Source organism: Prosopis cineraria, unplaced genomic scaffold (assembly GCF_029017545.1).
Source record: "Prosopis cineraria cultivar Desert tree isolate PC_DT_omini unplaced genomic scaffold, ASM2901754v1 PC2, whole genome shotgun sequence".
Classification (NCBI taxonomy): Eukaryota; Viridiplantae; Streptophyta; class Magnoliopsida; order Fabales; family Fabaceae; genus Prosopis; species Prosopis cineraria.
The window spans coordinates 12,490,681-12,516,449 of record NW_026555333.1 but is presented as its reverse complement, the minus strand read 5'-3'; the positions used below and the strand labels follow the sequence as shown (position 1 = coordinate 12,516,449).

The following is a 25,769-nucleotide window of genomic DNA, read 5'->3' as shown; positions in this document are numbered from 1 at the left end:
GTAATATTATAAATGAATCTAAGGACTTACATAAATTATGACTTATTTAAAAGAATCAATCCCCTACTAATTTTTCTTATTAGTAAAGTTAACTTTTTTATATCAAATTACATTATTTATATATTATGATTCATATAACTTACTTTTTTCGGTCATCCATGACTCATTTTTTTAAAAATTGTATACTATCCTACTCATGCTCAAAGCATGGTTTATAATAAAAAAATTATTCTATTAAAAATAATCATATTTGAGATATAATTAAACACTAAATATAAATATCTTTTTATATAAAAAATTTTAAAGTTAAATTTGTTATATTATAAAGAATTAAATAACTAAATTTTTTTGTTTGACTCAATCTTTGTTAACATTGATTTCTATGCTAGTAATACTCTCTCTTTCATTATATTTACCTTTTGAGGAAAAAAATATTGTTTCATATTACATGATCTCTTCAATCCTATTTATAAGTCATTTTTATCAATCTCATAAATATTAATATAATAAAAATATAAAAAATATAAATATGTAAAATCATAAATATAACTTTAAAGTAAAAAACTAAAAGGAAATCTTAAGGCAATAGTTAATATTTTTTACTTTTAAAATAATTTACTATTTATTATAATATTTTTAAATACATTAAATGAGAAATGAATTTAATAAAACATATCATATTTTTATATATTTATTTTATTTTTTAATGCGTGCAATCACCTTAAAACAAAACCGGTATAATGAAACCAGGGAGTAATTGGCTGTTGGCTTTTGGTGATGATGCTGTTGGGATTGGTAGCGTCAGACTGACAGCTACGGCAATTTTGTATGTCAGAAGCCAACTTCTCTTGATGTCATTCTCAGTTCACATACACAGCGGGAAATTGAGAGAGTTAGCTGAAATGATATTGAATCTTGATACACTTTTTATGGTAAGTAATTTTTTGAAAAATTAAATATTTAAAAATATAAATTTTTAAATTTTTTAAAATGTAATTTTTTGTAAAAGTACTCTTATTAATAATAACTTTATATTTATTATAGAGTATTTAATAAAAATAAATATAAAAAAATAAAATTAATTTAAAAATAATTTATTATTTTATTAAAAAGTAAAATTTAATTATAAATATTTTATATTTTAAGCAGAGGGAGTATCATATTACACTCCATTGCTTATGAATACCAAAATAATTGTCCTTCCTAATCTATTGATGACACCAATAATGAACACTGAGTTAACAAAGCCTTTTTAACTACCAAGTGCCACCACAATTCATTAGTGCTGTCCTGTCCACCTCTTTTTCTCTCTCTGAAAGATGAAAACCCACCGAAAACAATACAGATATCTTATTACAGGATAATTTGTACAAGTATTTGTCAGTGTTTAATACAAGACATTTGATGAAGATATTAATTATATTTTTTAATATATTTTTATTTAAATTTATTAATTATGAAAGAAAATGTAATACATACTTAAATTTTTAAAAAATAATAATAAAATTTATTTAAATTATATAAATGATAATTTAATCTTTTAAAATGATATAATTATATTAAAGTTCGTAAAGACTTTTTTATGATTAATGAATAAATATAAATAATTAAATTGTCATTGATTTATTGTATTGCTAAAATGTAGCTAATAATAAGTGTTAATCACAAGTTTTATTTAAATACTCAAAACATTTCTTTTTAAAATCACACGAATATAATAGAAAATCATAAATTTGCATTTTAAATTTATGATATTCCTAAAGTGTAGCAAATAACAAGTGACAATCACAAATTTTATTTAAATAATTACAATCTTCTTTTTTAAAATCGCAAGAATACATTAGAAAATCACAAGTTTGCATGTCAAATTCATCAAATTGTGAAAATATGAACTTGTAATTTTCTGTTGCATTCTTGTAATTTTAAAAAAGAAAATTGTGATTACTTAAACAAAACTTAAGATTTTAGCAGTTGTCATTTGCAATACTTTAGGAAGATCAAGAATTTGAAGTGTGAACTTGTAATTTTTTATTGTATTCTTACAATTTTAAGAAGAAAAATTGTGATTATTTAAAAAAAATTATGATTAGCACTTGTTATTTGCAACACTTTAGAAATATTAGATAATTTAAAATGCAAACTTGTGATTCTCTACTACATTTTTGCAATTTTAAAAAAAAGTTATGATTATTTAAACAAAAAATGTAATTGACACTTGTTATTTGTTACACTTTAACAATCTAATGAATTAAAGACAATTTGATTATTTATATTAATTCATTAATGACCAAAAAATTTCTAAGGGCCTTAGTGTAATTATATAATTTTGAGAGACTAAAAGATAATTTAGTGGGATTTCATTGTCAATTTTCCTTAATTTTTTTCATTTAAACAAAACAAAATTAGAAGTTTATTTTATTTTTAGAAAAAAATAATAATTTAACCATATCTTAGTTTTTGGTGAGGTAACTAAAATTGCCATATAATATGAACTGAAAACAATACTTCCTCTGTATCAAATTATAAGAAATTTTTAAATAAAATATCATATATCAATAAAGTTTATTAAATACATTTTATAACCTTACTTTTTCAAAACAAAAATATAAACTTTCAAAAATATTCTTCATTTAATATTCCATTGGTAAAAGAAGTAAAAGAATATTAAAGAGAGAGAATATATGAGAAAGGTAATATTGAAAAAATATCATTAATAAAATTTTATTTTTATCAAAATGTTTTATATTTTAAGATATTAAATTTTTTTTAAAATATCTTATAATTTGAGATAAAAAAAATGTTTAGTACAAACTTCCAAGATTCAAAGGGCACTACAAACATATGAAACATCGGTAGAAGCCCAGCGGGAGATGAAGTGGTTGGAACCTTTGGTGAAAGTAAAATTTGAGATTCAAAGGAGAAAAGTGACCGACATCATTGTTTGTTTTGACTTCATATTCAACATCGAAAACCATCATAATGTTTCGCACATGGATTCAAGTGAGCCATGATATAACATGGTGGGCAGGCAAATCAGCACCAATCTAACTAACTCAGCAAAAAGATAGACCTTCATTTTGGATTTTGTGTTTTTGGTCAAACTTAACCTGGATTTCCGAAGGAAGGAGGCGCTCGGAACCGGCCCTACTTGCCAAAATCTCAAACCGTCCGTTGGGCATTGGCTCATTCTCTTGATGCTTGGTTGGTTTGTCTTCTTCAAACTGGTCGCTAATGAACCTGAGAGGAACAGAAAGACCTTGACTCTTAATGGGGTAATAGCCCAGCAGACAAGTAGGAAAAACACATGTTGAGCACAAGTGACATGAAAAAGTTGGCACATTTCTGATAGTGCATAGACGATGATGGGGTCAATCGTGTGATGACTTATCAATTAAGCAAGAAGGTTGTTCTTGTCACAATCCAACCTCGAGATCCTCCCTCACTCATGGAACTTCAATGAGCAAGTCGGGCTGTCATAACTCGTCAGCAATTATCATGCTGACATAACAGAGATAATAGACACTTTTCTACCAAATACAAAACTGGACATCTCTATTTGGATAAATATAGGCCAACGCTGTGAGGAAACACATTAAACTCTAAAACAGTAACGACCATTCATAAAGGTTAAAAGACTTGAGGCAAATATCAAAACCTTTATTATGCACGGCAACCCGTTTATGCTTTAGTTTCTCAACCTTGGTTCGGATAAAATCGGCAATTTGCGGTACAAGATGTCGTGAAGTAACCTAGCTTGAAACTCAAGCTGAAACAAAATGGGTTCTAATTTCTAAACCACAACCATGCAACTCAGTCAAACAACTGAAGCCTCAGCATCCTTCAAACAAATTTAGATAACCGATCAATAGATTAAATTTAAAACCAGAAATTAGACATAGAACTATTACTGAGTGCCACTGCTTTCCAGCTTTTCAATTTCTTCACGGTGCTTTCTTTCAGCCTCCTGACGTTCTCTTTCAGCATCTTCCTCTTCTTCAATCAGGTCAAGATCATCAAATTCTTTGGTTGCTGCCATTGCTTTCACTACAGGATCTCTTAACACGGATATTAGTCCCCCGCCAACTCTGTATTCTTCTTCATCCCCAATCAAAAACAACCGCTGGTCTGGGCCTGAAGCCATGGGAACATCGACAGCCAACAGCTTCATATCATACTGCGTAGATAGATTACAGCAAAGGCTACATAAGTTTTGCACTTTCATCTCCTTTAGTCCTTGAAAACTTTCCTCAACTAATCTAAAGAACAGGTTTTTGCTCAAAAGAAATTACTAAAAATAAGGTGCAGGCACAAAACAAATTAGTTTCTAACATCTTCATATTTTTGGATAGAAGAGGAGCAACAATACTATAAATAATAGCAGAGTACTGACTACCGAGAGCACTCAAGCTGACTTTTTGGCCTTTTGCATCACAGGAGAGTTCACCAAGCTGAAACTATAGGGTTTTACAAACAGCAAACAGCTCAACCAGTGAATGAGGGGGCGTGCAGAAGTCCATCTCAACAATGTACATTCAGTTGGCAGCTCTGTTCTATATAAACAGAGCTGCTAATAAATCTCTTCACGTCCAGTAAGTATTTTCAGGCTAAGCAATATAAGAATAAGTAGAGGTGCGGTACACTTCCATTCAAACTTTGTATGGAAATCATGGGTAATATCAAAGTCAACTGTTAGGAAGCATCTAGGGGTTGTTGCTGAGGACAAACAAAACTCCGTTCTAGTCATAGAACCTGCAGGGGGATCTTGAGCATAAATGAAGGCCCAAAGGCCTTTGGCAAACACTTCTTTATGAGAGCCCTGAAGAGTTTTCTAGGCCAATACCATTAAAATATATAGTGGGTAACATAACAAGGGGGAGGAGGATAAGCAGGAGATTGGCCCTGAACACTAAGGCCCACGTAATAGGTTGAAAACGTATTCTGGAAGAGCAAGAGGAAGACCAGGGAGGAAGGAGGGGTAAAAAGGAAAACCCAAGGCGATAACTAGTTTTTTTACTTCTGCTGAAGTATGGGCCTACGGGAAGCTGGAAGAGTGAGAATGAGACAGTAGGTTATTTTGAGGGGGCTTTGCTTGCAGGTAGGTCAGTTGGTGTGAAGACTTTGGTGAAGGATTCTGTGGGTGAGAGCTGTCCTTGAATGCTAGAATTGGTTTTCCTTTCCTCATTTTCGCATTTTGTATTGAGTGTATGACTGCTTTGTCTCATAAATACATGTTTTCTGCTCTTGAATGAACGAGTATTATCCAGTATTGCATCAATCGAATTTCCTAGTTGTTCTGTGCTTAATTTCAATTTAGGTGGCAGAAGCCTCTTGCTCTATCACCTCTGACACCTCTTCCCAAAAAGAGAAAAAGAAAAGAAAGAAAGAATCTAGTCATGCTTCACTCATTCAAAATCTTTCCTTCAAATTAGTCTACTGCTCTATCATCTCTAAGATATATACTGATATATGCCTATAAATAAGATGGAGCATTGAAATAATTTGTGCCCCCAAGATTGGTGTAAATCATGAACACGCCAAAGATGTGGCTTATCTTTTCTCAGTGACTTCAAGATCTTAAGGTCTCTATTTTTTTGGCCCTTAATTCTTTCTGGACGTGACTGCAAATTCATGCTTAAAGCATGCTTGTGCATCTATTCAGGGACAAAAATCTATTTCTTGCTTCACGCTAATTCAAGTCATAGCCTGTAGTTACTTTCAACCCATCTATTCCAAGCATTTGCATTTGTACATAACCCTTCCACACACCAAGTAGCACACACTCGTCAATCAGCCACGTACTGGGAACATTGTATATGCTTTAAGAGGACATAATGCTTAGTTAGCATGTCACATTGGATACCAGATATTACTTCTTCAAGAAAACAAGCATGTGGTTAACAAACATCAAGCCTCAAGAACATGGAGATGCAAAATATGCCCCAGTTATGATGACCAAATTGCAGAATTTGATGTTGAAAGACAGTGTGTAAACAGTATGGGAGATACGACACACATCCGTATTAGCCAGACTCAATGCAGCAATTTCAGGATACAATAGGACACTTTAAATCATACCCGGCCATTCTTTTTCTTGACTTCAACATTGACTAGACCCTTTCTCTCAGAACCTCTTATGGGAAAAATGAGAAAACACCGCTTGCTCCTAATACTTGGCTTGAACTTCTTTATTGTAAGCCCACCTCCTGACATCACATAGGCTCTTAGATCAGTTCCTGAAAGGGGGGGACCCATTACTTCAAGAATCCCAGCAGAAGTGTTAAGTCTTGTCATGGCCATTCTATATACTTTATCTGGGTTGATTGTGAATCTTGAGCGAATGTACAAGCCCTTGAAAACGCAAAGTGCTAAAGATATTAGATAATGATCCATAAACTAATGCATGATTTATTAGCAAGTAGAAACGAGTCCCATCAGCAGCAACCCACATAGTGGTAAACACAAAGCTCTGAAATTTTTCTGAGGAAGAACATTTAGGAGTGTACCACTGTACCATCACTATGCACAAAAGTTTACAATTGGGAATAGCCACAACCAATTGGATAGTGACTATAAGGAATATGCTATTGATCAACAGTCCAAAAGGGGTGCATAGGAAGATAACTAGCAGTTTGATGCAGAAATTATGAGATCAACAATTTGGCATCACAGGCATGCTCGCGCTGAACTTCATAACAGTAACTAGCAAGCATCCCATGATTTTAAATATTCGTTATGAACATGCACCTCTAACAAATAGGTGAAGCGTAGCCTAGACTTTATTGTCTCAGAGTTGAAAAGCCTGGAAAACAAATATTGAAATATCATGTATAGACATAATGCAAGCAGAAAACAATCGAACATAGCATTTCCGCCACCAATCAATTGAGCAAAGGTTAGCAGGAAACAATTCTTTTGAGTGACAATTTGAGAAGTAAGAACCGATCATTGGCTTAATGGTGGCTATAGATGCTGCATTTCATATTGCTTACGTTATCCCTCTGCTAACTGACTAACACTCTGAAGATGCAGTCCAGTTTGTATGTGGGAACATATTATACTTACAGGTCTAACATGTTCAGGAAAAGCTTGTAGACATCTCGCAACATAAAACAGTCATAGCTCTTGGTATTCCATACAACATTAATCTGCTTCTTAATGCAGGAGGAATGCTAATCTAAGTCGAGACAAACCTAACTAACAGGTATATTTTTTTTTATATTAAACGTTTAGTAATGGAACAGATCACGTCAGAAAAGCAAGGAATGTTCAGGCGATACAAACCCAACAAAATACAGTACATAGGACAATTAAAAGAACTTACAGCAAAAGCTACGATAGCAGATGAAAGGGCAAGAAACCCATACTTAGCCATGCCTTCCGAAAGCCCAATGAAGGCGTTTGCAATCCCAAACATGACCCTCCAGAGCAGCGCACAAACCATAACACCGGCAGCCCCAAGTAGAAACAGGTAATTCCTCTTAAAGAATGCCTCAATTTGCAAACCAAAAGCCTCACTGTATCGGGAGAAAGCAGAACGCACTGCAGTCACCGGTTTAGCGATAACCTTTTTCGCGAAACTTCCATTGACTTTACCCAAATCTGAAGATTTGAAGGAAAAGGAGCGAAACCCAGCATAGCTGTCGCCCTGTATAGGAATTACCGGCCTCCTGGAAGAGAATGTCTGAGGATTACGGCTAGCAGAAGCGTAGTAGTTCCGCGAAGCGCGAATCACAGAAGAAAGGGGATTTTGCTCCGATGAATAGAAAAATCGGGACAATGTCCCAATTGAGGAGGCGGGCTTCGCAGCAAATGAGTGAGAGGAGAAGAACTTCGATTGTGTACCAAGGAACAAACTGTAGGCATGTGATGGAACCCGTGGAGCTGGCCTGCATACTGGAGATGGGGAACTCAACCGATGAAGATGGTGATTGATCCCGTCACGTCGCCGAAGGAGACCATGGATTGCTTTCGACATCGGGAATGAAATTCGGCCGCCAACCACCACCAGGACGGGTGAGAAATGCTGGGTATTAAAATTCAAGTCGGCCTTTCGGTCCTTCCCTTCCAAGACAGGTACTTCTCCTTAAGGTTCAACTTCGAATTCCCATTTTTGAAGATCGTTTGTGTCATGAAATCTAGTCATTTTATTATGTTGCATTTTTCAAATTTCATTCAGCTGCCATACAGTGAAAACCAGATTATCAATTTCAACTCTCGTGCCTCGCTGGGTTAATCAAATGATGGTGTATTTCATTTTTAACTTAACGAAACAAGGGTATTTTTATTTCTCAGTCGCTAAACATGCACAAGGCTATAACCGGACAGATTCGCCAAAAGCGTGATTCGGGAGAAACCACAAAGTTCTTTTCATGGTGATTACTGGTTACCTCATCCTCTGCTCAGAATGCAAGCAATAATTATTGTTTGTGACATGACCAGACGCAAAACAAGGTCACAACCACCAGGATAAAGGCAAACCCATCGTCACTTGCAAAGGGACTAAGTTAAAGCCGATCATTAACTATCTTGCCCGTTATTAAGGTCCTATATCAGAAACTTCGGTCTAGTTTCGGGCCGACAAGATTAGACCCTTGGATAAATTATAAAACGAGCCGAAAATAATCAGATTTTCTCATAACTTAACTAACATTTCCAATCTCCACCCGCAATGTCAACCCATTCAACTTGACCAACATCATATATTTGAATAAACTCGAGATCTGGTGTGGAGTGTGGATTTCAATAGCCCGATACTAATTTTTTTTTTTGGGGTCAAAATAGCCAGATACGAGTTATTTGTTGAATAAGTAACTGAATATTCAATTTTGCTTTAATTCAATTCATTGACAAGAAACAAAACGATGGTCCTAACAAATAAAACAAAATTCATTCCACTTAAAAAGTTCGCACAAACGGAAGTTAACTCTTAGCAGTACCAAAAACAAATAACACTCAAATTCAGTCTTTAATAATTATGCTGGTCCAAGTATGAAAACGACGGCCTAAGCAGTGGTGGGCGGGAAGGCTCTTCCGGGCTGCCGGTTAGCCAAAGGTCCATGACATCCAAGAAGCTGGAAAATCCAGAAGGAAAAGGTAAGCTCCAACCTCCAATAAGCCGAAAACAGGGGACATAAAACATGGAATGAAACACAGGCCAGTGTTCAAAGTTTTGTACTATATGAATCCTTCCATTCCTCAGAATGGAGGAAAAGATCATTCCCCAAAGTTTCAGCTACAGTAAAAGAACAAAATTCACACTACCTTAGCATTTACGCCATCTGGCATGATCCTGTTCTCTGACTTAAACTTCACGTAGTCAGTACGGCTAAACTTGGTGAAGCCCCTGAAAAAAAAGTTAGAAGATCGATGAATTGATCATTCTGTTAAACCAAACATGCCAGTCATCCAGATAGTAAATGTGACACCGAAATCAAACCCATCCAATTTTCGGCTAACAAATCTAACTCGACAACTACACAGAAAAATCCATAGATTCACAGGCACATATACAAGGTGTTACTCTTCATTTGTTTCTCAAATCAAAATATTCTAAATAAGTTATCCTTTCAACAACCAAAATACCTAACGAATTATTCCAACAATTCATGGATTATGTACAGGGCATTATTCTTTTTTTTTCCATCGTTACTAAAGGCAGACAAAATCTTGAAACAAAACTACTGAAAATCTAACTAATATTGATTAGGCACAGCAGAGATACTACTGTCAATCTAACTCATATTGATTAGGCCATTCAGGAGCTATGGATTCCAGTACAGGCGCTCTTCTATATCAGACAGACTACTCTGGTTCTAACTGACATTGATGAGCACATTCAGGAGCTCAAGATTCCAGTACAACGCATTCTTCGATATTTGTATCTCAGATCAAAACATTTTGGAAAAGAATCTTTAAAAACACTATCAGAATTTCATCTGAGAAAGACAATTATTTATTCAAATTCAAATATATTTAAAAAAATAAACAAATATATTCAAAATTCCAAACAAATTAGGAATGCAAAACACAAACAAGACTGTTGTGATAATTTAACATCCAACAAATTCATGTTGAAATGCCTCCACAAGAGAACGCAATGAGATAAGCATACCATTTTCTGCTAACAATGATCTTTTGGCGACCAGGGAACTTAAACTTGGCACGACGGAGGGCTTCCTGAGCATGATGGCTGTTGCTGTCCTTGCAACGCACAGAAAGAAGAACCTGACCAATGGCCACTCTAGCACATGTTCCTTGGGGCTTTCCAAATGCACCTCTCATCCCTGTTTGGAGCCTATCAGCTCCAGCACATGAAAGCATTTTGTTAATCCTAAGAACATGGAATGGATGTACTCTAACCCTCAAGTGGAATGCATCTTTTCCAGCAAATTTAGCCATATATTTGTTGCATGCAATCCGAGCAGCTTCCAGTGCCTCACTCGAAACATTTTCTTTCTCCCAGCTAACAAGATGGACGCAGAAAGGAAACTCATCAACACCTTTCTTTTTCATCCCAACATCATAAATTCTGATCTTAGGATCAGGGACACCACGGCAGTAGCGTGATTTTGGGTAAGGTTTGTTTTTTATTTGCCTGTAGCACCTTGCTGGTCCTGCATCATTTAGGGATACAATCAGACAATTAGTTTCCTTTAAAATCTTGCCAAAAAATAACAACGCATTGAATAATCATAAAATTAGACCATGAGCCATCATAAATAAACAATGACAACCATGGGAAATGCAGGGAACTGAATTGCAATGCTACTGAAGCATCATCCAACTGAAAAACCTAGTCACACCAGCTCAGAAATTTGAGCTTGCACAGAAATTTATAGATACCCCATGGTAATGGGAGATAGGAGCACAATCATGAAAAAATAAAGAAACTCATTATGAATTGATTCGGAAAGTTATCAGTAGTGATAGCCAGCACTTGTATGACTATCATGTAAGAATTCTAACGCACCTAAAAAGAATTTAAAATGTTGGGGACCATGAAGGCAATTGAAATTTTGGTAGATCCATGTCGATACAGAGTCAGAAAGTCACGCGGTATTCGAAATAATTCCTTCGCTGGCACTCAGCCGAACAGAAATACACAAGCTCATATTTCAAAGAAACCAATTGAGACCACTGAGATTCTAACATGTCAAGAGCATAACTAGGTCTGTGCAAAATCAATGACCCTATTAATTTCTGATGACACTTAACAACAAAATTATCAAACTTCAAACAGAAAACTCCATAAGCAGCTTCGTTTAATAAATACGCAAGACGAACCCAGAAAAGATACCAATCTGTGTAACATACCAAATTGTAATGTGCGCAGATCGAATAGCAGGAATATTTAAGAAATAAACATCACGAAAGCAAATATAGCGCAGATGAAGCCACATATGACTACATATAAATTTGAACTATCACAGCGAAAACAGCAACAAACAGATTACAAGGAGAGATGAGGCCAAGATAAGACGATTAATAAATATCGACTTCAGAGATAGATTGAAGCTTACTCCTCCCCATGGCGACTCTCTCGACAGGCGATTAGCGTTCGCCAGATGTAGGAACGAAAAAACCCTAAAATGCTTAATATATATAGAGGCAGCTGCGTAGGGCTTCCTGGTTAAGAGAATGAATGGGTTGTGGATCTAATTAGGATGGGCTTTCTTAGGTCCAAACTCAAAATAATGAGTGTTCTTGGGCTTTGTCCATGCTGGTCATTAAAGATGGGCTCCCCAATATGAGTTATGTTTTGACCCAAAAAAACAACATGAGTTATGAATTCCTTAATTTATGGGTAGGTCGACTCAAACAGTGGGCCACCACGGGATTTATTGAACCCCGATGGATCAAGGCTCGGGCTCGACTCGACTGGCTCGGATAAATTCTTTTCACAGTGAACATCTTTACATTTATGTAAATTTACTTTTTTATGAATTTTTAAACTGAAGTATGACCTCATATGCGATTTTTTTTTAATTGTCTGGTATTATAGAAAATTTGAAGATATTACCACCTTCTATTAAATTAATCCAAACTCCCACTATATGAGGCTGTTATTGTTATTTTTTAACTGAAGTATGCAACATTGTAGGGTTTCATTGATATTAAAATTTTAAAAAAATGAAAGTCCTTAACCAATCTAACCATGATTTGTTCAAATTTTGTCCCTCAATTGTTCCACTTAAGAAAAATTATAGATTATTGATTCAAATCTTATATAAATAAAAAAAAATGTTGTTCTGAGAGATTTATTGATTGGGATAAGAAAGGAAGAAAATTTCTTCATAATGCATTATATATCTTTCTTTTCACAAAATACATATCCATACACACACACACATCTTTTAACTTTTAATAAATCAAATACGTATACGAGTTATCGTAGCTTTCCAATTTTGTTTAATTGTTTCTTTGTTATTTCCACGGTAAAAAAAAAATCTATTTCTTTGTAGTGTAATATTTATTTTTGGGTAGCTTCTGAACAAATCTAAGTAGATAAAAGAACATGTCCTTATAAAAAATAGATTGAAACTTTTTAAAAAAATATGAAATATAAAAATATATTATAAAAAAGAAATAAAGATACAAACATAAAATAATTATTTTAAATCTTAAACAAATATGTCAATTTATATAGAATGATAATCCAGGCAAAAATATGTAAATATTACAGCACCCCCAGATTTTTATTAAAAAAATTGAAACAAATGATCCTTTTATTTACCAGATTTTATTAAAAAATTGAAACAAATGATCCCTTTATTTATGGCTGTTCTAATAAGCTAATGAGGTATACTTTTTAAATTTTTTATTATAAAGAATTTTTAACTATCCCACCAAAACAATAAGTGATTGTTAAAGTTATTTTAAATGAAAAAATTTTAAAATTGCATTATATTTTTTATAATTAATCAATTTAAATAAAATGAATATTAAAAAATATAATTAATATTTTATCAAATATTTTATATTTTTATATTGAGAAATAAAAAATTCCTCTAAAGAATCACAAGTACGAAGTCACAAAAATCATCCGGAGTTTAGATGACGATGACATTTAAAAGTAAAACGCATGTCGCAGTCGATACCAGTGTTACGGAAAAAAGATTTTCTTTCTTGGAATGCAATTTATTAATGAAATTCATATTCAAATAAAATATCAGTCAAATGATTTTTTCCAGGTAAGACATCGCGAATTATTATTATGATTATATTAGTTATTCTAAAAAATATGTATGACTCAGTAAGTTAATTAAGTCAGCCTAATCGGTGCTTAGTCTGATTTTATTGCAGGATGATTACAAAATAAAATAACAGATAATAATGAAAATGAATTGTTAAGTTGTTGGGGATGTTGGAATAATATAACCGTGACAGCCAAGGCAACAAAAATGGCTCCCAAAAATTTTGCGAAAAAGGGAAGAAAGTGGAAAGTATAAAGAAGGCGAGAAGACCCTTTTCATCGGCTGGAATGGCGAAACCCAAGAAAAGAACCTCTGAAAATGTCTGTTTGAACGCGTTTCCATTTCCTAGTCTTCCACCTCGCCACGGGACCTTGATTTTTTCCACGCTTCTTCTCTTCCCCCTCTCTCTCTCACGCGCTCACACACGGCTCGAACCTCGAAGCTTATTAAAGACAAGAAAAGGATCGGCATGGTATCAGCTCCCTCGCTTTGACTCTGCTCCTTCGTCTTCCGCCACTTTCGAAATTTAACTCGGTTTCACAGTTTCAGACCGTCGCGGCTGATTTTTATTCTTTCATTGTTTTTGGCTTAATCTCTAGGTAATGTGTCCCCATTCATTTATTGCTTCCATGTTATTGGTTTCCTTTTTGTTTATAGATACAAGTAGTTTCTGCTTTTTCTTTTTCTCTCTGCCTCTCACTATAAATTCTATTGCCCTTTCAGAGGTTTTTTTTTTTAAAAAAAGATATTTGGTTCGTGTTACATCCGGGAGAAAAACACCACAGTTTAGTACAGTGCAAAGAATAAGAAAGATCAATCACCAAGTAAAGTGAACATTAGGCTTTTAATTTTGCGTCTAAAAGATGGGAACATCAGGGCTTGATGATATAGACCGGCACGCCGTTTCTTCGTCATCGTCATCTGCCGGGGTTGTAAATACGACTGATGGAAACAGCACTGCCAGTTCTGTAAGTGGAACGTGGTATGGAGTGCGGTTGCCTTCTCCATTGTCCGTTTTACTGGAATACTCTGGCCGTCTCCGCTCGAGCTCTTCAATTGGCTATTATGAGTCTGTGATTGACAACAACGAAGTTGCTGCTTCTGAATTACGACCTGACCGTCAAACCTCTTCGTTGGATTCTAGTGCTGCAACCGTTTGTAGTGGCCGCAGCGATAGGTGTTCAGGGGAAGTTGCGATACGAATTGGTGGAGCAGTTGAACAGAATCACGATGCAGGGTTGGGTTGGGTTTCTTCGTCGTCTCAAAATCAGTCTGTAGACGATGATTTGATGGGAAATGAAGGTGGAATGCCTGTGCTGGACGAGGATGCTGATGGTAGCAATGGAATTACGGCTGGTGAGAGAACTCCTCTTGTGTCCTCATCATCGTCTCTAGCAGGTAGTACTAGTGGGCAGGAAGACACTGGTTCTGGGAATGGCCCCGAAAGTAACCTTCGGGATTTATCGTCTCACGAAAGTTATAATTTTCAGCAACTTGCTAAATGGCTCGAACAGGTTCTTCCTTTCTCGCTGTTGTTGTTGGTTGTGTTCATTCGCCAGCATTTGCAAGGTGATATTTCTCATTCATCCCCTTTTGTATCTCTGATGCTATTTTTGGCTTGTAAATCTCTTAAACGCTCCAATAAAATTATGAATAATATTTACTTTCCTACTTGTTACTAGTATTTGCCTTGCCTAGTTATATACAAATAGTTACTGAGGGTTAGGATATGCTAGATTCAATGATAACAGAGATCCTGACCAATACAGTATGGAGATTGGACATGGACTTCTCGACAATGATGCATTTGAATAACTTGCCTGCTCGATGTGTGGGAAGCTTTGACCTTTTTGTTGTGACTTATTGTGCGATGTTCTTGGTGCTGTTGGAATAATGGCTTGACAAGGAGAGGATGCATGGCCTCTAAGGGATGGAAGCTATAAATTTGTGTGATTAATGCATGTAATACCCTGTAAAATTTCTGCTGTTCTTGGTTAGTTGCATTTGAAATTAAAAAAGGTTGTTTTGGCCTACAACATTAATCTTACTCATAAAGGAAGGCAGAAAAGATAGAAAACTACAACACTACATGTTTTATTGCTTCTCCATCTTAGTGGTGTCCCACCTTAATATGGACTTTGCTGCTTTTCTAAAAGCAAGGAGAAGAGAAATTTCTAGATTTAGTCAAGCAATATTTTTCAAGTCTTTCGTGTTTTATTAATCATTATTCCTTAGTGGATTAGAATTATACTTAATTAACTAAGATCAGTTTGCTATTCCCATACTTACTTTCTTGTAAGGTTGTCTTTTCTTCTCTTTTGCATCCCATTATTCCCTTCTGAGTAGGAAAATATATGATATGGTTACTTTTCAATTATCTTAATAGTTGTGCTTGATGAGCTGCTTCTCATGTATGGCTTCAGTTTCCTCTAATTATGTACTTTTACTGCTTTCAAAATAGGTTGGTAATATTAATTTATAAACTTGCAGGTTTCATCGTCACAATTTGGATTTCAATCGTGATGTTCAAGTCAAATGAAATGGTTAAGAAGCAGACAGCTCTAAAGGTACTGTTGTCAGACTTTTACAAGTCATTTTCCATTTCCTAACCTATTAACTCCTTGTAGCTCCCTTACAGAAAATGTAGAAAATAAAAAATGAGGCTCAATACATTTTTTTTTACAGGGAGATAGGAAAGTCTCAGCTCTTATCAGTATGTCATTTCTCTTCATGAGCCATGTGATAGGCGTTTACTGGTGGTACCAAGATGATGATCTTTTGTGCCCACCACTCTTCTTGCTTCCTCCAAAAACCACACCTCATTTCTGGCATGCAATATTCATCGTTCTGGTTAACGGTATGAGTATCTATACTTATAGCATAAAGTTATTCAATTGCTCTATGGAATTTGTGTAAGACATTGGTTCTTGCTTTAAGCCCACGTGTTGGCATGAAATCAATGTTCATAGTACATGATTTGGATTGAAACTGAGCTTTCTACAATTTTTGGGGGGTTCATTAGTTCCTGTATGCCATGCAGTAAGAGATTGGTGGAAGATGAATAAATTTGTTGCAAGACTATATCTTTGTGCGCATGTTGACATGTCTCTAGTTCATGAAAATCTCAAAAGTTAATCATTTACCTGTGATAGCATCATTTCCCCCCCTTTTCTTTTCTGGTTATGGTTGTCTTAAACATCATATCATTTAGCCACTTGCTTCAGTCTATATATTTTTTTTTTTTGCAACAACTTTTTGAATCTATTCAGATATTAATATGCTTTATCTGTGCCTTTTGTCCCTTTTTTAAAAAAATATATGTATATTATGCCCACCAATTATTACTAGTATTATGTTGGTCTTGATTTTATAATTCTTGATGGTGTTCATGGTTGCCAACTCACTGGTATAATGACTTTCAGACATGCTTGTGCGGCAAGCGGCAATGTCTTTGAAGTGTTTGCTACTTATATATTTCAAAAATGACAGAGGTCACAGCTTCCGTCTGCAGGTGGATTACTAGCATCTTGACTATTTTTGTTCAAGTTTATTTTCCTCTCCAACTATGTTCTGAAAGTTAGCTACTTTTTTGAAGGCTCAAATATTAACTCTGGTTGAGCACACAATGCTGCTGTACCGTACCTTGTTGCCAGCACCTGTTTGGTACCGATTTTTCTTAAACAGGGAATATGGAAGTCTCTTTTCATCGCTGACCACAGGGTTGTACCTAACTTTCAAGTTAACATCTATTGTTGAGAAGGTACTTTTTCATCCATTGAGATTTGGGTTAGTTCTGTATTTGAAGATATTTCTGTATGAAGCTGAATTATTCCATTGTATTTAATCTTCTATTTGCTAAATAGGTCCAATGCTTCTTTTCTGCATTAAAAGCATTGTCAGGCAAGGATATTCTTTATGGTGTTTATGCTACAAAGGAACAGGTAAAGATCCAATTTTTTTGTTGTAGTTAGTTAAGTTTGAATCTGGATGAGTCAATAACTTTGGAATCAGGATGGTTTGTCTCTAAAAAAACTATTAAATAAAATAACTAACCTATTTAGTGATGTGTTAAGAAATTTATAAGTACTTTTTGGTGTTTGTGAAACTTCAAAAAATGCTTCACTTTTTTATACTTTAGTTCATTCGGAACATTCAATTATAGAGGGATATTATAGTTGTTATTAAAATCAAATTCTGGATTGTATGATTATGCAACCATGGCAAAGTCTTTTGCCGCAAATTTGAATTTGTCTTCATTTAGGATTTTACAGAATTGTTGTAGGTTGTTTGGATCTATAGAATCATTGGTTCTTGACTTCTTGGGGATCCTACTTATCCTGCCAGATTGTACGTGACTTTGATTAGATTGTGTTCTTTTGCATTTGATGGGTTATATAAGTACCTCAAACTCAAATAAAAAGGCTCAATAAACCAAGCCAGGACTTTTCTGTTGAAATCATTGATTCTATGAGAAGCCACTGTTCCTTCTGCTCCTTCTTATGATTCTTCTAAAGTCTAAACACAATTTCATGAAAAGCAGGGGAAGAAATTACATAAAGTTAATATTATCTGCTTCTACAAATTTTATTTTAAGCTAACCTATGTCCCAAAACGTATTTGTGCATGACATGATCATGTACTGTTTCATAGACAGAAATTGTGAAGGGAAACCCAAGTACTGTTTCATAGACAGAAATTTCTTAGCATTTTCTGAGAGGGAAAGAGAGAATATATTGACTGAATAAAATTATTGAATACAAAACTTTTTCATGTATGGTTCTAAACAAGTACATTCAAATGCAGGTAAATGCCGCGGGTGACCTTTGTGCTATATGCCAGGAGAAGATGCGTGGTCCTATCCTGTTGCGCTGTAAACACATTTTCTGTGAGGAGTGTGTGTCAGAATGGTCAGTTTCATAACTTCCTCTTATTTTTCATCTTGAAATTTTCAATAGGACTCCTCAATATATGTTACACCGAAGTATAAACTCATAGGGAATAGCTTTTTAAAGCCAATTTCCATAATAGAATTGATCCGCATAGGCAAGAAATGAGCTTGCGACTATTGCAGTTAAGTAATGGATTCCTCTGGCTAAGAAACTTTCACATGTGATTAGTTTTCTCCCCCCTTGCTCACGAGTAATATATCAAATATAAAGCATTTTAGACACTCATTTTCCTTATACGAGATACATACTGAATGTGTAATTGTGATTCTGGTTTCGTCATGATCATTTTTATTACAACTTCTCTTTTGACCAACAAGGAGAAACTTGTTTCAGGCTTGACAGAGAAAGAACTTGTCCACTATGCCGGGCATTGGTGAAGGCTGGTGATATTCGGTCTTTCGGTGATGGATCAACAAGCCTGTTTTTCCAGCTATGTTAAAGCCAAGTTCTTTGAGTTGGAGCAATCACATTGAGCTATCATTTCCTGAAAATCTTGAAGAAACTGTACTCTGATCGGCTGATTTACCTGAAGAGCTTCAAGTAAAGCATCAAACATCGATGGCTTCATCACTCGTTCCTGTGTTCTGTTCAGATTTGGGCTTCACTTTAGCTGCCAGACGCTGAGACAATGGGGAATCCACTTGATTATATTTCTCATATGTCAATTATTCTGATGAACACAAATTTTGTTCATCATGTTAGACGCTTGTTAAATTCATGCCCCTTCTTTTCTTTTTTTTCTTCTTTTCTTCTCTGTATTTTTAGGTGCCAGTCATCTGGTCCATCTTTATCCTTCGTGTTATTGAATATCCTTCACAATATGCTGTGCAAATTTGTGAATCGTGTCATTCTTCCACTTGTTCTGCCACTGCAAGCAATTACAAGACATTATTTAGATGGGTGAACAGTTATAGTTTACAACTCATAAGCTGTACAATTCTTTTATTTTGGTAGTTGTCCAAAAAGCTCTCCACACACACACATCCAGTTAAACCCAAAAAAATTATAGAATTTTTATTTGACAGGGTTAATATATAACTAAAGTTCAAAATCTTTCATGCTGTCTCTCAGTAAACCCAAAACTTCCTAGTGTAAGAAATGTTCACTTTAAAATGGTCTATTTGAAATAATGCTTGCTCTGAAAGAGTTTTTGTTGGTGTTTTTAAAATTGTTATTCATATTTATTATGAATTATAATTTTAATAGTTATAATTTCAGAATGCAAGTACAATATTAGAATGGTTAATTTATTTATGACTTTCGAAAATATTATTAGTACTTCTTTGTTAAATAATTAGTATTACGAATACTAATGATTTAAAAAAAAAACAACAATGCGAATTCAGAACATTATTATAGTATCGAGTCCATTCAAATTTGTTTTAGATAACCTCGGTTGAATTTAATTTTAAAAAAATATCAGACAAAAATTATTAACAAATAAGAATTTTTATAAATATTTGAACAAGGTTATTGAGTGGCTCTAAAATTCGAATTTTTTTAATATCATGTTTAACTTTCATGTGTAATTATAAGATGAACTAAAGATGGTTGGGGTTGAAATTGAATGGAAATATTTACTTTTACCGAGTAACATCATAAATTCAAGATTTATATAAATTAAAAAAAAACTGAGCTATTCCATTTGAAATCTAAGTGTTGGATTTATATTGTCATGATAAACTATATGTAAATTTGAATTCAAGAGAATTAAAATAAATTATTTTAAAAATTGAATTTATCTTAGATTTGTTTGATATTTTAATTTTGAAGTAAAAAATAATTCTTCCCTCACATATCAAACTAGTTTAATGGAGACCGAAAATCTATCTTTGAAAGGCCTAAAAATGCTGGGGTAAACATTGCAATATACAGTGCTAAAGAGTAAAGAACATTGAGTGACAGCTCATAGTTGTGATTGCGTTATTTTACGCGATCGTTAAACTCAAGCATTTTTTTTATAACAAAGAAAAATAATCTGCACAATAGTAAGAATGTCCCGCTATATCGCAAGGACTAAGTAATAAGGAAGAAAATTGAAAGGATGAAACCTAATTATGCATGATAAGGTCTTCTTCGCTAGGACATAAAGTAAAAAATAAAGGTCATGCCTAAAGACCCTATTTAAATAAGAGTTCATATTTTAAAAATTAATTTTTTAAATAATCGGGTTTGAGAGTTTGGCCTTGATAAGTCATGTAAAAAAAACTCAAACTTAGGCGGCTCTTTAAGTTTGGTTATATTATTTTTTGTAGAACATGTGTTTGAAGCCAAGAAGAACTTGCTTGCCTGAAATCATAAATCGTGAACACTAATCACTCCTCACTCAACTTTATGAACCCTATTGCCTGCGATCACCTCATGGTTTTGTGCCACCATTATGTGGTAATTTTTGTCTTGTGATATCTAAATATTTTGTCTTGTAATATATGTAAGTGTATATACTTAATAATGATACAATTTTGTTAATATTTATTGTAGGTGAGGAAGAAGTGGTTAAAGAGTATATTAACATTGAAATTCCTCCCCTTTCAACAAGTAGACTTACTTTTAAGGATTTTAATGTTTTATTTATAGATAAGGAGAATTTGGGCTTTGATTAATAAATGTTATAATTAATTTAGACTTCTAAATATCTGTTGTTTAATAAGTGAATCTACTGCTTCATTAGCATATCTAGAGATCTTTTGAACATGTACTTCCGGATCATGATTTAGTAGGACTTGTATCTTAGAGAGAACACTAGAATCCAGTTGAGTAAGAGAGATTGTTCCATTTATTGCTTCAATAGCTTTTAGGGAATTTGATTCAAGAATAATATTTCTATACCAGAGATCCCTAGTAACTTTAAGCCCCCACAAACAAGCCTATAACTTGGCACGTAGTGGGTCTCCATCACTTATCTTAAACATTAATCCACTCTAAAATTCTTCCTTATTATTACGAATCAAACCACCACATCTAGAAAGATTCTCTATTACAACATATACACCATCCACATTCAATTTATTCCATCCATCAGTAGGTGAGTACCAACTTCTAATAAGGATAGGGATAAGCTATGATACCCTTTAAAAGTATTTATAATTGCTAGACTCTGAGCATTGATAATAGCATTTAGAGTGGTTTTGTCTTGAAAAATATTCTCATTCCGTCTTCTCCAAAAGAGCCAACACACAATAAAAAGGTAAGAGCTTCAAGGAATGCCTCTCTTCTTTCTTTAGGATTGCACATTCCATTTGATCCACTCATGCAGATCCACACCAAAGAACTTCACTCTGTCCTTATGTGCAATATATTCCATCCAAAAACTTTTTATGATTAGACACTCTTGTAAGATGTGGATGAGATCCTCCACAACATCCCAACAGATCTCACACTGGATACCCGTAAGCATTCCATGTTGCATTTAACCTACATTAATAAGCAACTTGTTATGATATAATAACCATAAAAAAGACTTATAGCATTCTGGGACTTAAAACTTCTAGATTCACTTCCAAGTGCTATCATAATCAATTGTATGTTGAGCCACATTATCGTGGGTAGACTTGGCTGAGAATTGGCCACTATTACTCCACTTCCAACTAGCATTACGTCTATCTTCATTAATAATAGTCCTGATTCAAACAAAATCCCAAGTGGCTTTAATTCCAAACCACATATTAGAACCTGGTCTTCTCTTATTAATAGTTGGAAGGATATCAAAATCACATTTACATTTACTTCTTATAGCTTGAAGCCAAAAATTATCCCAATGTTTTATAATACCCCAATCAAGCTTCATTTAAAAAGATTGATTTTATTATTATGCATGCCGGATTCCAAGTCCTCCATAAGTCTTAGGTCTACATACTTGATCCCAAGCAACCAGATGCACTTTCCTCTTTTCATTAGTAGTACTCAAAAGGAAGTTCTGATTTGCCCTCTCCAGTTCATCACATGTTGCAGTTGGAATGCTAGCTATTTGCATGGTATAAGTAGGAATACTAGAAGTGACAGAATTGATCAACATGGTTCTCCTAGCAAGCACGAGTGAATTAGCCTTCTAATTGGTCAATCTTTTTTTTTTACCTTATCAACATCTTCTTGGTACGTATTCTTATGCACTTGCTTGTGAAGGATTGGTACTCCTAAGTAATTGCCAAGGTCCAAGGTGCAAGAGAAACCAAGAGTATTACTCAACTCCAAGCTTATATGGTAAGATACACTGAAGAAGAAGAACACCTTAGTCTTTTCTATATTAACATTAAGTCCTGAACTTTCACGGAATTGATTTAAGCAATCATTAATCATATGAAACTATTGAAGAGAAGCTTCTGTATAAAAAAACAATATCATCAACAAAAAACCAATGAGAGATAAGACAGTTATCCTTACAAACTTTGATTGGCTTCCATTCACAATCATCCATTTTCTGCTGGATCAAATAGACAAGTTTCTCCATACAAATCACAAAAAGGTAAGGAGAGATGGGATCACCTTATAGAACACCCCTTGTTGGTTTGAATGAATCAGCTCATCCCCCATTCCAAATAAGTTGTGTGGAAGAGGTGGTTACACAATTCCACATAAGATTCACTATCTGACTTGGTAATTAAAGTTCAAAGAGATAATCCCTTAAAAAGTGCCAATTGACTATATCATACAGTTTTTTCAAGTCAAATTTAATAGCCATGAAACTCTTTTTACTTTTCATATTTCTTATAGTATGAATAACTTCTTGAACCACAGTGATATTGTTACAACTTTGTCTTCCAGGAACAAAGCTACATTGATAAGGACTAATAATCAATGAGAGGAAAATTTTCATTCTCTTTATAATAATCTTGGTCACCACCTTGTAAATCACATCACAAAGACTTATAAGATGCAAGTCTTTAAGTGTGTTTGGGTGATCTTTTTTAGGAATAAGAACAATAAGGTAACATTAATAGAATGCAAATCAATAGGATTACTAACAAGATGTTTTACCATGCAAATCACTTATTTTTTGACATGCTCCCATTGGCTCTGGAAGAAGAGGGCAATGGTCCCAGTGCTTTCAAGGCGCTCATATCAAATAATGCACCTTAATCTCCTTCTCAGTCACAACTTGCCTAAAGTTTCTTAACATATTAGTTGGAATAGCCAGATATGTCTTAGAAATAATTTAACACTGGTCGATCCTCAACTTATTCACGAAACAAAGTTTCAAATAAGGAAGCATAGTTTTAATCATAATAGTTTCAAATGCCTAGTTGTTATTTTCATTCCAGATGGCACTCACTTTATTATGTTTTCTTCTACCATTAGCCACTTGATGAAAAAATTTGGTATTCTTGTCGCCATGAATACTCTAGTCTTGTCTTGCTTTTTAGGCTCAAAGTAGATTTGCTTGCACCATGACTTCTCATTTTCTTGCCGAAGTTCATGTTGAAGATCTCTAGGCCCTTACCACGCACACAAAACATTAATTTTCTTGTTATTCCATCCAAACGAGCAAGTAATCTTTTTTTTTTTTTTGTACTTTATGAATCCAAACACTTCTTTATTCCACTTATAGCATGCTTTTGGAAAGTCTGATAATTTCCTTAATCTTTTGTTGAGTTATTAATCTTTGGACATTTTTATTTTAATTAATTAATAACTAATAATATCAAATGCATATATGATGGCGAACAAATTAGTGTATATAATAAAAATTAATTTTTATTTAGTATTTATTTATTTTTTTAATCTTCATTTGAAACACAGGAATTTAGGAAACAACGAATCTTGGTAAAAGATTAGAAAAACAAAACAAACAAAAAGAGCCAGCTAATAAAATTTAAAACAGAAAAAAAAAAATGGTACAGCCAGGCCGAGGCGCCTCCTACTGCTAGGTCGAAGCCCTACTTGGATTGTCATTTGTCTACTCTGAGCATCGGTCCTTCTCACCTGCTCCTCATGAAGTCTAGATCGCTGGACTTGTCTAACCATTTGTGTGTTTGTTTGTTTGTTTGTTTGTTTGTTATTTTTTTAAGAGAATGACTTAAGCCCCAAATGAATTGTTTTATTCCAGAACAATCCCAACAAATTTTAAAAAAAAAAATCATATTTAAGGATCATTTAAAAAAATTATTCATAAATAAGAATCAATATAAAATGAATTATTATTAAAATAAAAATATGACTTATTATTAATTATTGTCTGTAAATAATTTATTTGGGTAATTATTGTATGTGATTTTTCTATTTCAAATTATAAAGAAAGTCCCTTCATCCTTGATTTTTTGACAAAATTTTAAACCTACAAATTTATGACTTATTTTCTAAAATTTGCAACTTCTTTTACTTTAATTCACAGGAAAAGAGTTTCTCCACTTTTTTTTCCCTCCACTTTCCTCCACTTCTCCCATCTCCATCATTCATTAATTTTATTATTTAAAAAAATTATTTAATAAAATAATTTGAATGGTGGGGATGGAGGAAGTAGAGAGAAGTAGAAGGAAAAAAATGTAGAAACCCCTCTCCCTTTGATTCACGGCTCGATGTCATAATTTAATTAAAGAACACAATTTAAAAAAGATCCAAAATTTTAACATTGAATTTTATAAGATTATTTATTCAATTTTAAAAATTTACAACTTACTCTCTTAAATTTATAACTTCATCTACTATGATTTACAACTTTCTACTCCAATTTTATTTATGAACACAATATTAATATTTATTTTTCTCAAGAGAAATAACTTATTCAATTTTAAAAGTTTGCAGCTTACTCTCAAGTTTCAAATTTTATTTAAAAATGCAAGATTTCAAACCTTGAATTTATAATGTTATATTTTTGTCATTTATAAGCATTTGTAATTTTATATCTCAATTTTTTTAATGAACATAAAATCTCAATATTAATTTTATTTAAAAAAAATTATTCATGAATTTTTAAATAAAACTTGGAGCTCAAGTTATAAACTAAGGTAAATAGAATTGTACATTAGATAAAGTAGATTACAAATTCTTGAAATTGAACATCTCAAGAGAAAAATAAATATTAAAATTATGTTCATAAATAAAATTGGGATATAAAGTTGCAAGTCATAATAAATAATGTTGCAAATTGATAAGCACTTGTTGTTAGTGCCTTAAATAAATTAAGCTTCACTAGTGTAACTAGTGGGCAACCTAGGTTAAATTTATCAAAGTAGAATGATATTAAAAATTTGATAAACAGCAATAAAAATTATCTAATAGTTACTAAAATAAAACTATTATAATGTTTTTGAATTTTTAAATTTATGAGTGAAGTGAGAATAAATTAGGGTCTATAATTAATATATATGGGATCCTTAGGAGTGAGAGTTGAAGTTTATCCTAGTCAAATTAGATTTTCCAATCACCTCAATTCATTAGTCAAATCAGCCTAAGTAATCACTCAAACTTGATTGAAAAACTTTTCAAAAATTTCTAATATCTTAGATGATTAATGGTAGTTCTATTTAATCAATTAACACTATCAATGCACAATGAGTATAATGAAATCAAGTATGGCCAATGTATAGCACGAAATTCACTTAAAAAATGAGTTTCAATTAGATAAATCAAAATTTAAACATCTCAAAGTAATATTAACACAATACTCGTGCAATACTAACTTATATAGTAC

At 33.5% G+C, this 25,769-nt stretch overlaps 3 protein-coding genes across 4 annotated transcripts; 1 reads left to right on the top strand and 2 right to left on the bottom strand.

Annotated features, from left to right (window-relative positions):
- Nucleotides 1-2,887: 2,887 nt before the first annotated feature.
- LOC129301949 (uncharacterized) lies at nt 2,888-8,727 on the bottom strand. Of its 2 annotated transcripts, XM_054940578.1 has the most exons (4): nt 7,322-8,390; nt 6,076-6,348; nt 3,909-4,174; nt 2,888-3,237 (listed from the first exon to the last, which is right to left on the bottom strand). In XM_054940578.1, the coding sequence occupies exons 1-4, from the start codon at nt 7,973-7,975 to the stop codon at nt 3,054-3,056; spliced, it is 1,377 nt and encodes a 458-aa protein (XP_054796553.1). In that variant the 5' UTR covers nt 7,976-8,390; the 3' UTR covers nt 2,888-3,053. The 2 variants fall into 2 exon arrangements, with proteins under 2 accessions (XP_054796553.1, XP_054796554.1); XM_054940579.1 differs by lacking the exon at nt 6,076-6,348 and having other exon boundaries at nt 7,322-8,727.
- Nucleotides 8,728-8,868: 141 nt separating this feature from the next.
- Nucleotides 8,869-11,669, bottom strand: LOC129301950 (60S ribosomal protein L10). The gene is made up of 4 exons (XM_054940580.1): nt 11,520-11,669; nt 10,112-10,613; nt 9,262-9,343; nt 8,869-9,071 (listed from the first exon to the last, which is right to left on the bottom strand). Exons 1-4 carry the CDS (start codon nt 11,527-11,529, stop codon nt 9,003-9,005), a joined length of 663 nt encoding a protein of 220 aa, XP_054796555.1. The 5' UTR covers nt 11,530-11,669; the 3' UTR covers nt 8,869-9,002.
- Nucleotides 11,670-13,472: 1,803 nt separating this feature from the next.
- Nucleotides 13,473-19,063, top strand: LOC129301816 (uncharacterized). The gene is made up of 9 exons (XM_054940418.1): nt 13,473-13,792; nt 13,917-14,762; nt 15,684-15,760; nt 15,879-16,050; nt 16,616-16,704; nt 16,789-16,953; nt 17,057-17,134; nt 17,997-18,100; nt 18,476-19,063. The coding sequence occupies exons 2-9, from the start codon at nt 14,057-14,059 to the stop codon at nt 18,579-18,581; spliced, it is 1,497 nt and encodes a 498-aa protein (XP_054796393.1). The 5' UTR covers nt 13,473-13,792; nt 13,917-14,056; the 3' UTR covers nt 18,582-19,063.
- Nucleotides 19,064-25,769: the final 6,706 nt, after the last annotated feature.

Excerpts from the sequence above, each read along its gene's own strand:
- LOC129301949 (XM_054940578.1), bottom strand. The coding sequence starts at position 7,975 with ATGTCGAAAGCAATCCATGGTCTCCTTCGGCGACGTGACGGGATCAAT. Across the intron at positions 6,349-7,321 it reads CTGCTATCGTAGCTTTTGCT|GGCTTGTACATTCGCTCAAG; the intron begins GTAAGTTCTTTT and ends TGCGTTTTCAAG. Across the intron at positions 4,175-6,075 it reads TCAAGAAAAAGAATGGCCGG|TATGATATGAAGCTGTTGGC; the intron begins GTATGATTTAAA and ends CTATCTACGCAG.
- LOC129301950 (XM_054940580.1), bottom strand. Across the intron at positions 9,344-10,111 it reads ATCATTGTTAGCAGAAAATG|GGGCTTCACCAAGTTTAGCC; the intron begins GTATGCTTATCT and ends CTTTTTTTTCAG. Across the intron at positions 9,072-9,261 it reads CAGATGGCGTAAATGCTAAG|CTTCTTGGATGTCATGGACC; the intron begins GTAGTGTGAATT and ends TGGATTTTCCAG.
- LOC129301816 (XM_054940418.1), top strand. The coding sequence starts at position 14,057 with ATGGGAACATCAGGGCTTGATGATATAGACCGGCACGCCGTTTCTTCG. Across the intron at positions 15,761-15,878 it reads AGAAGCAGACAGCTCTAAAG|GGAGATAGGAAAGTCTCAGC; the intron begins GTACTGTTGTCA and ends TTTTTTTTACAG. Across the intron at positions 18,101-18,475 it reads GAGGAGTGTGTGTCAGAATG|GCTTGACAGAGAAAGAACTT; the intron begins GTCAGTTTCATA and ends AACTTGTTTCAG.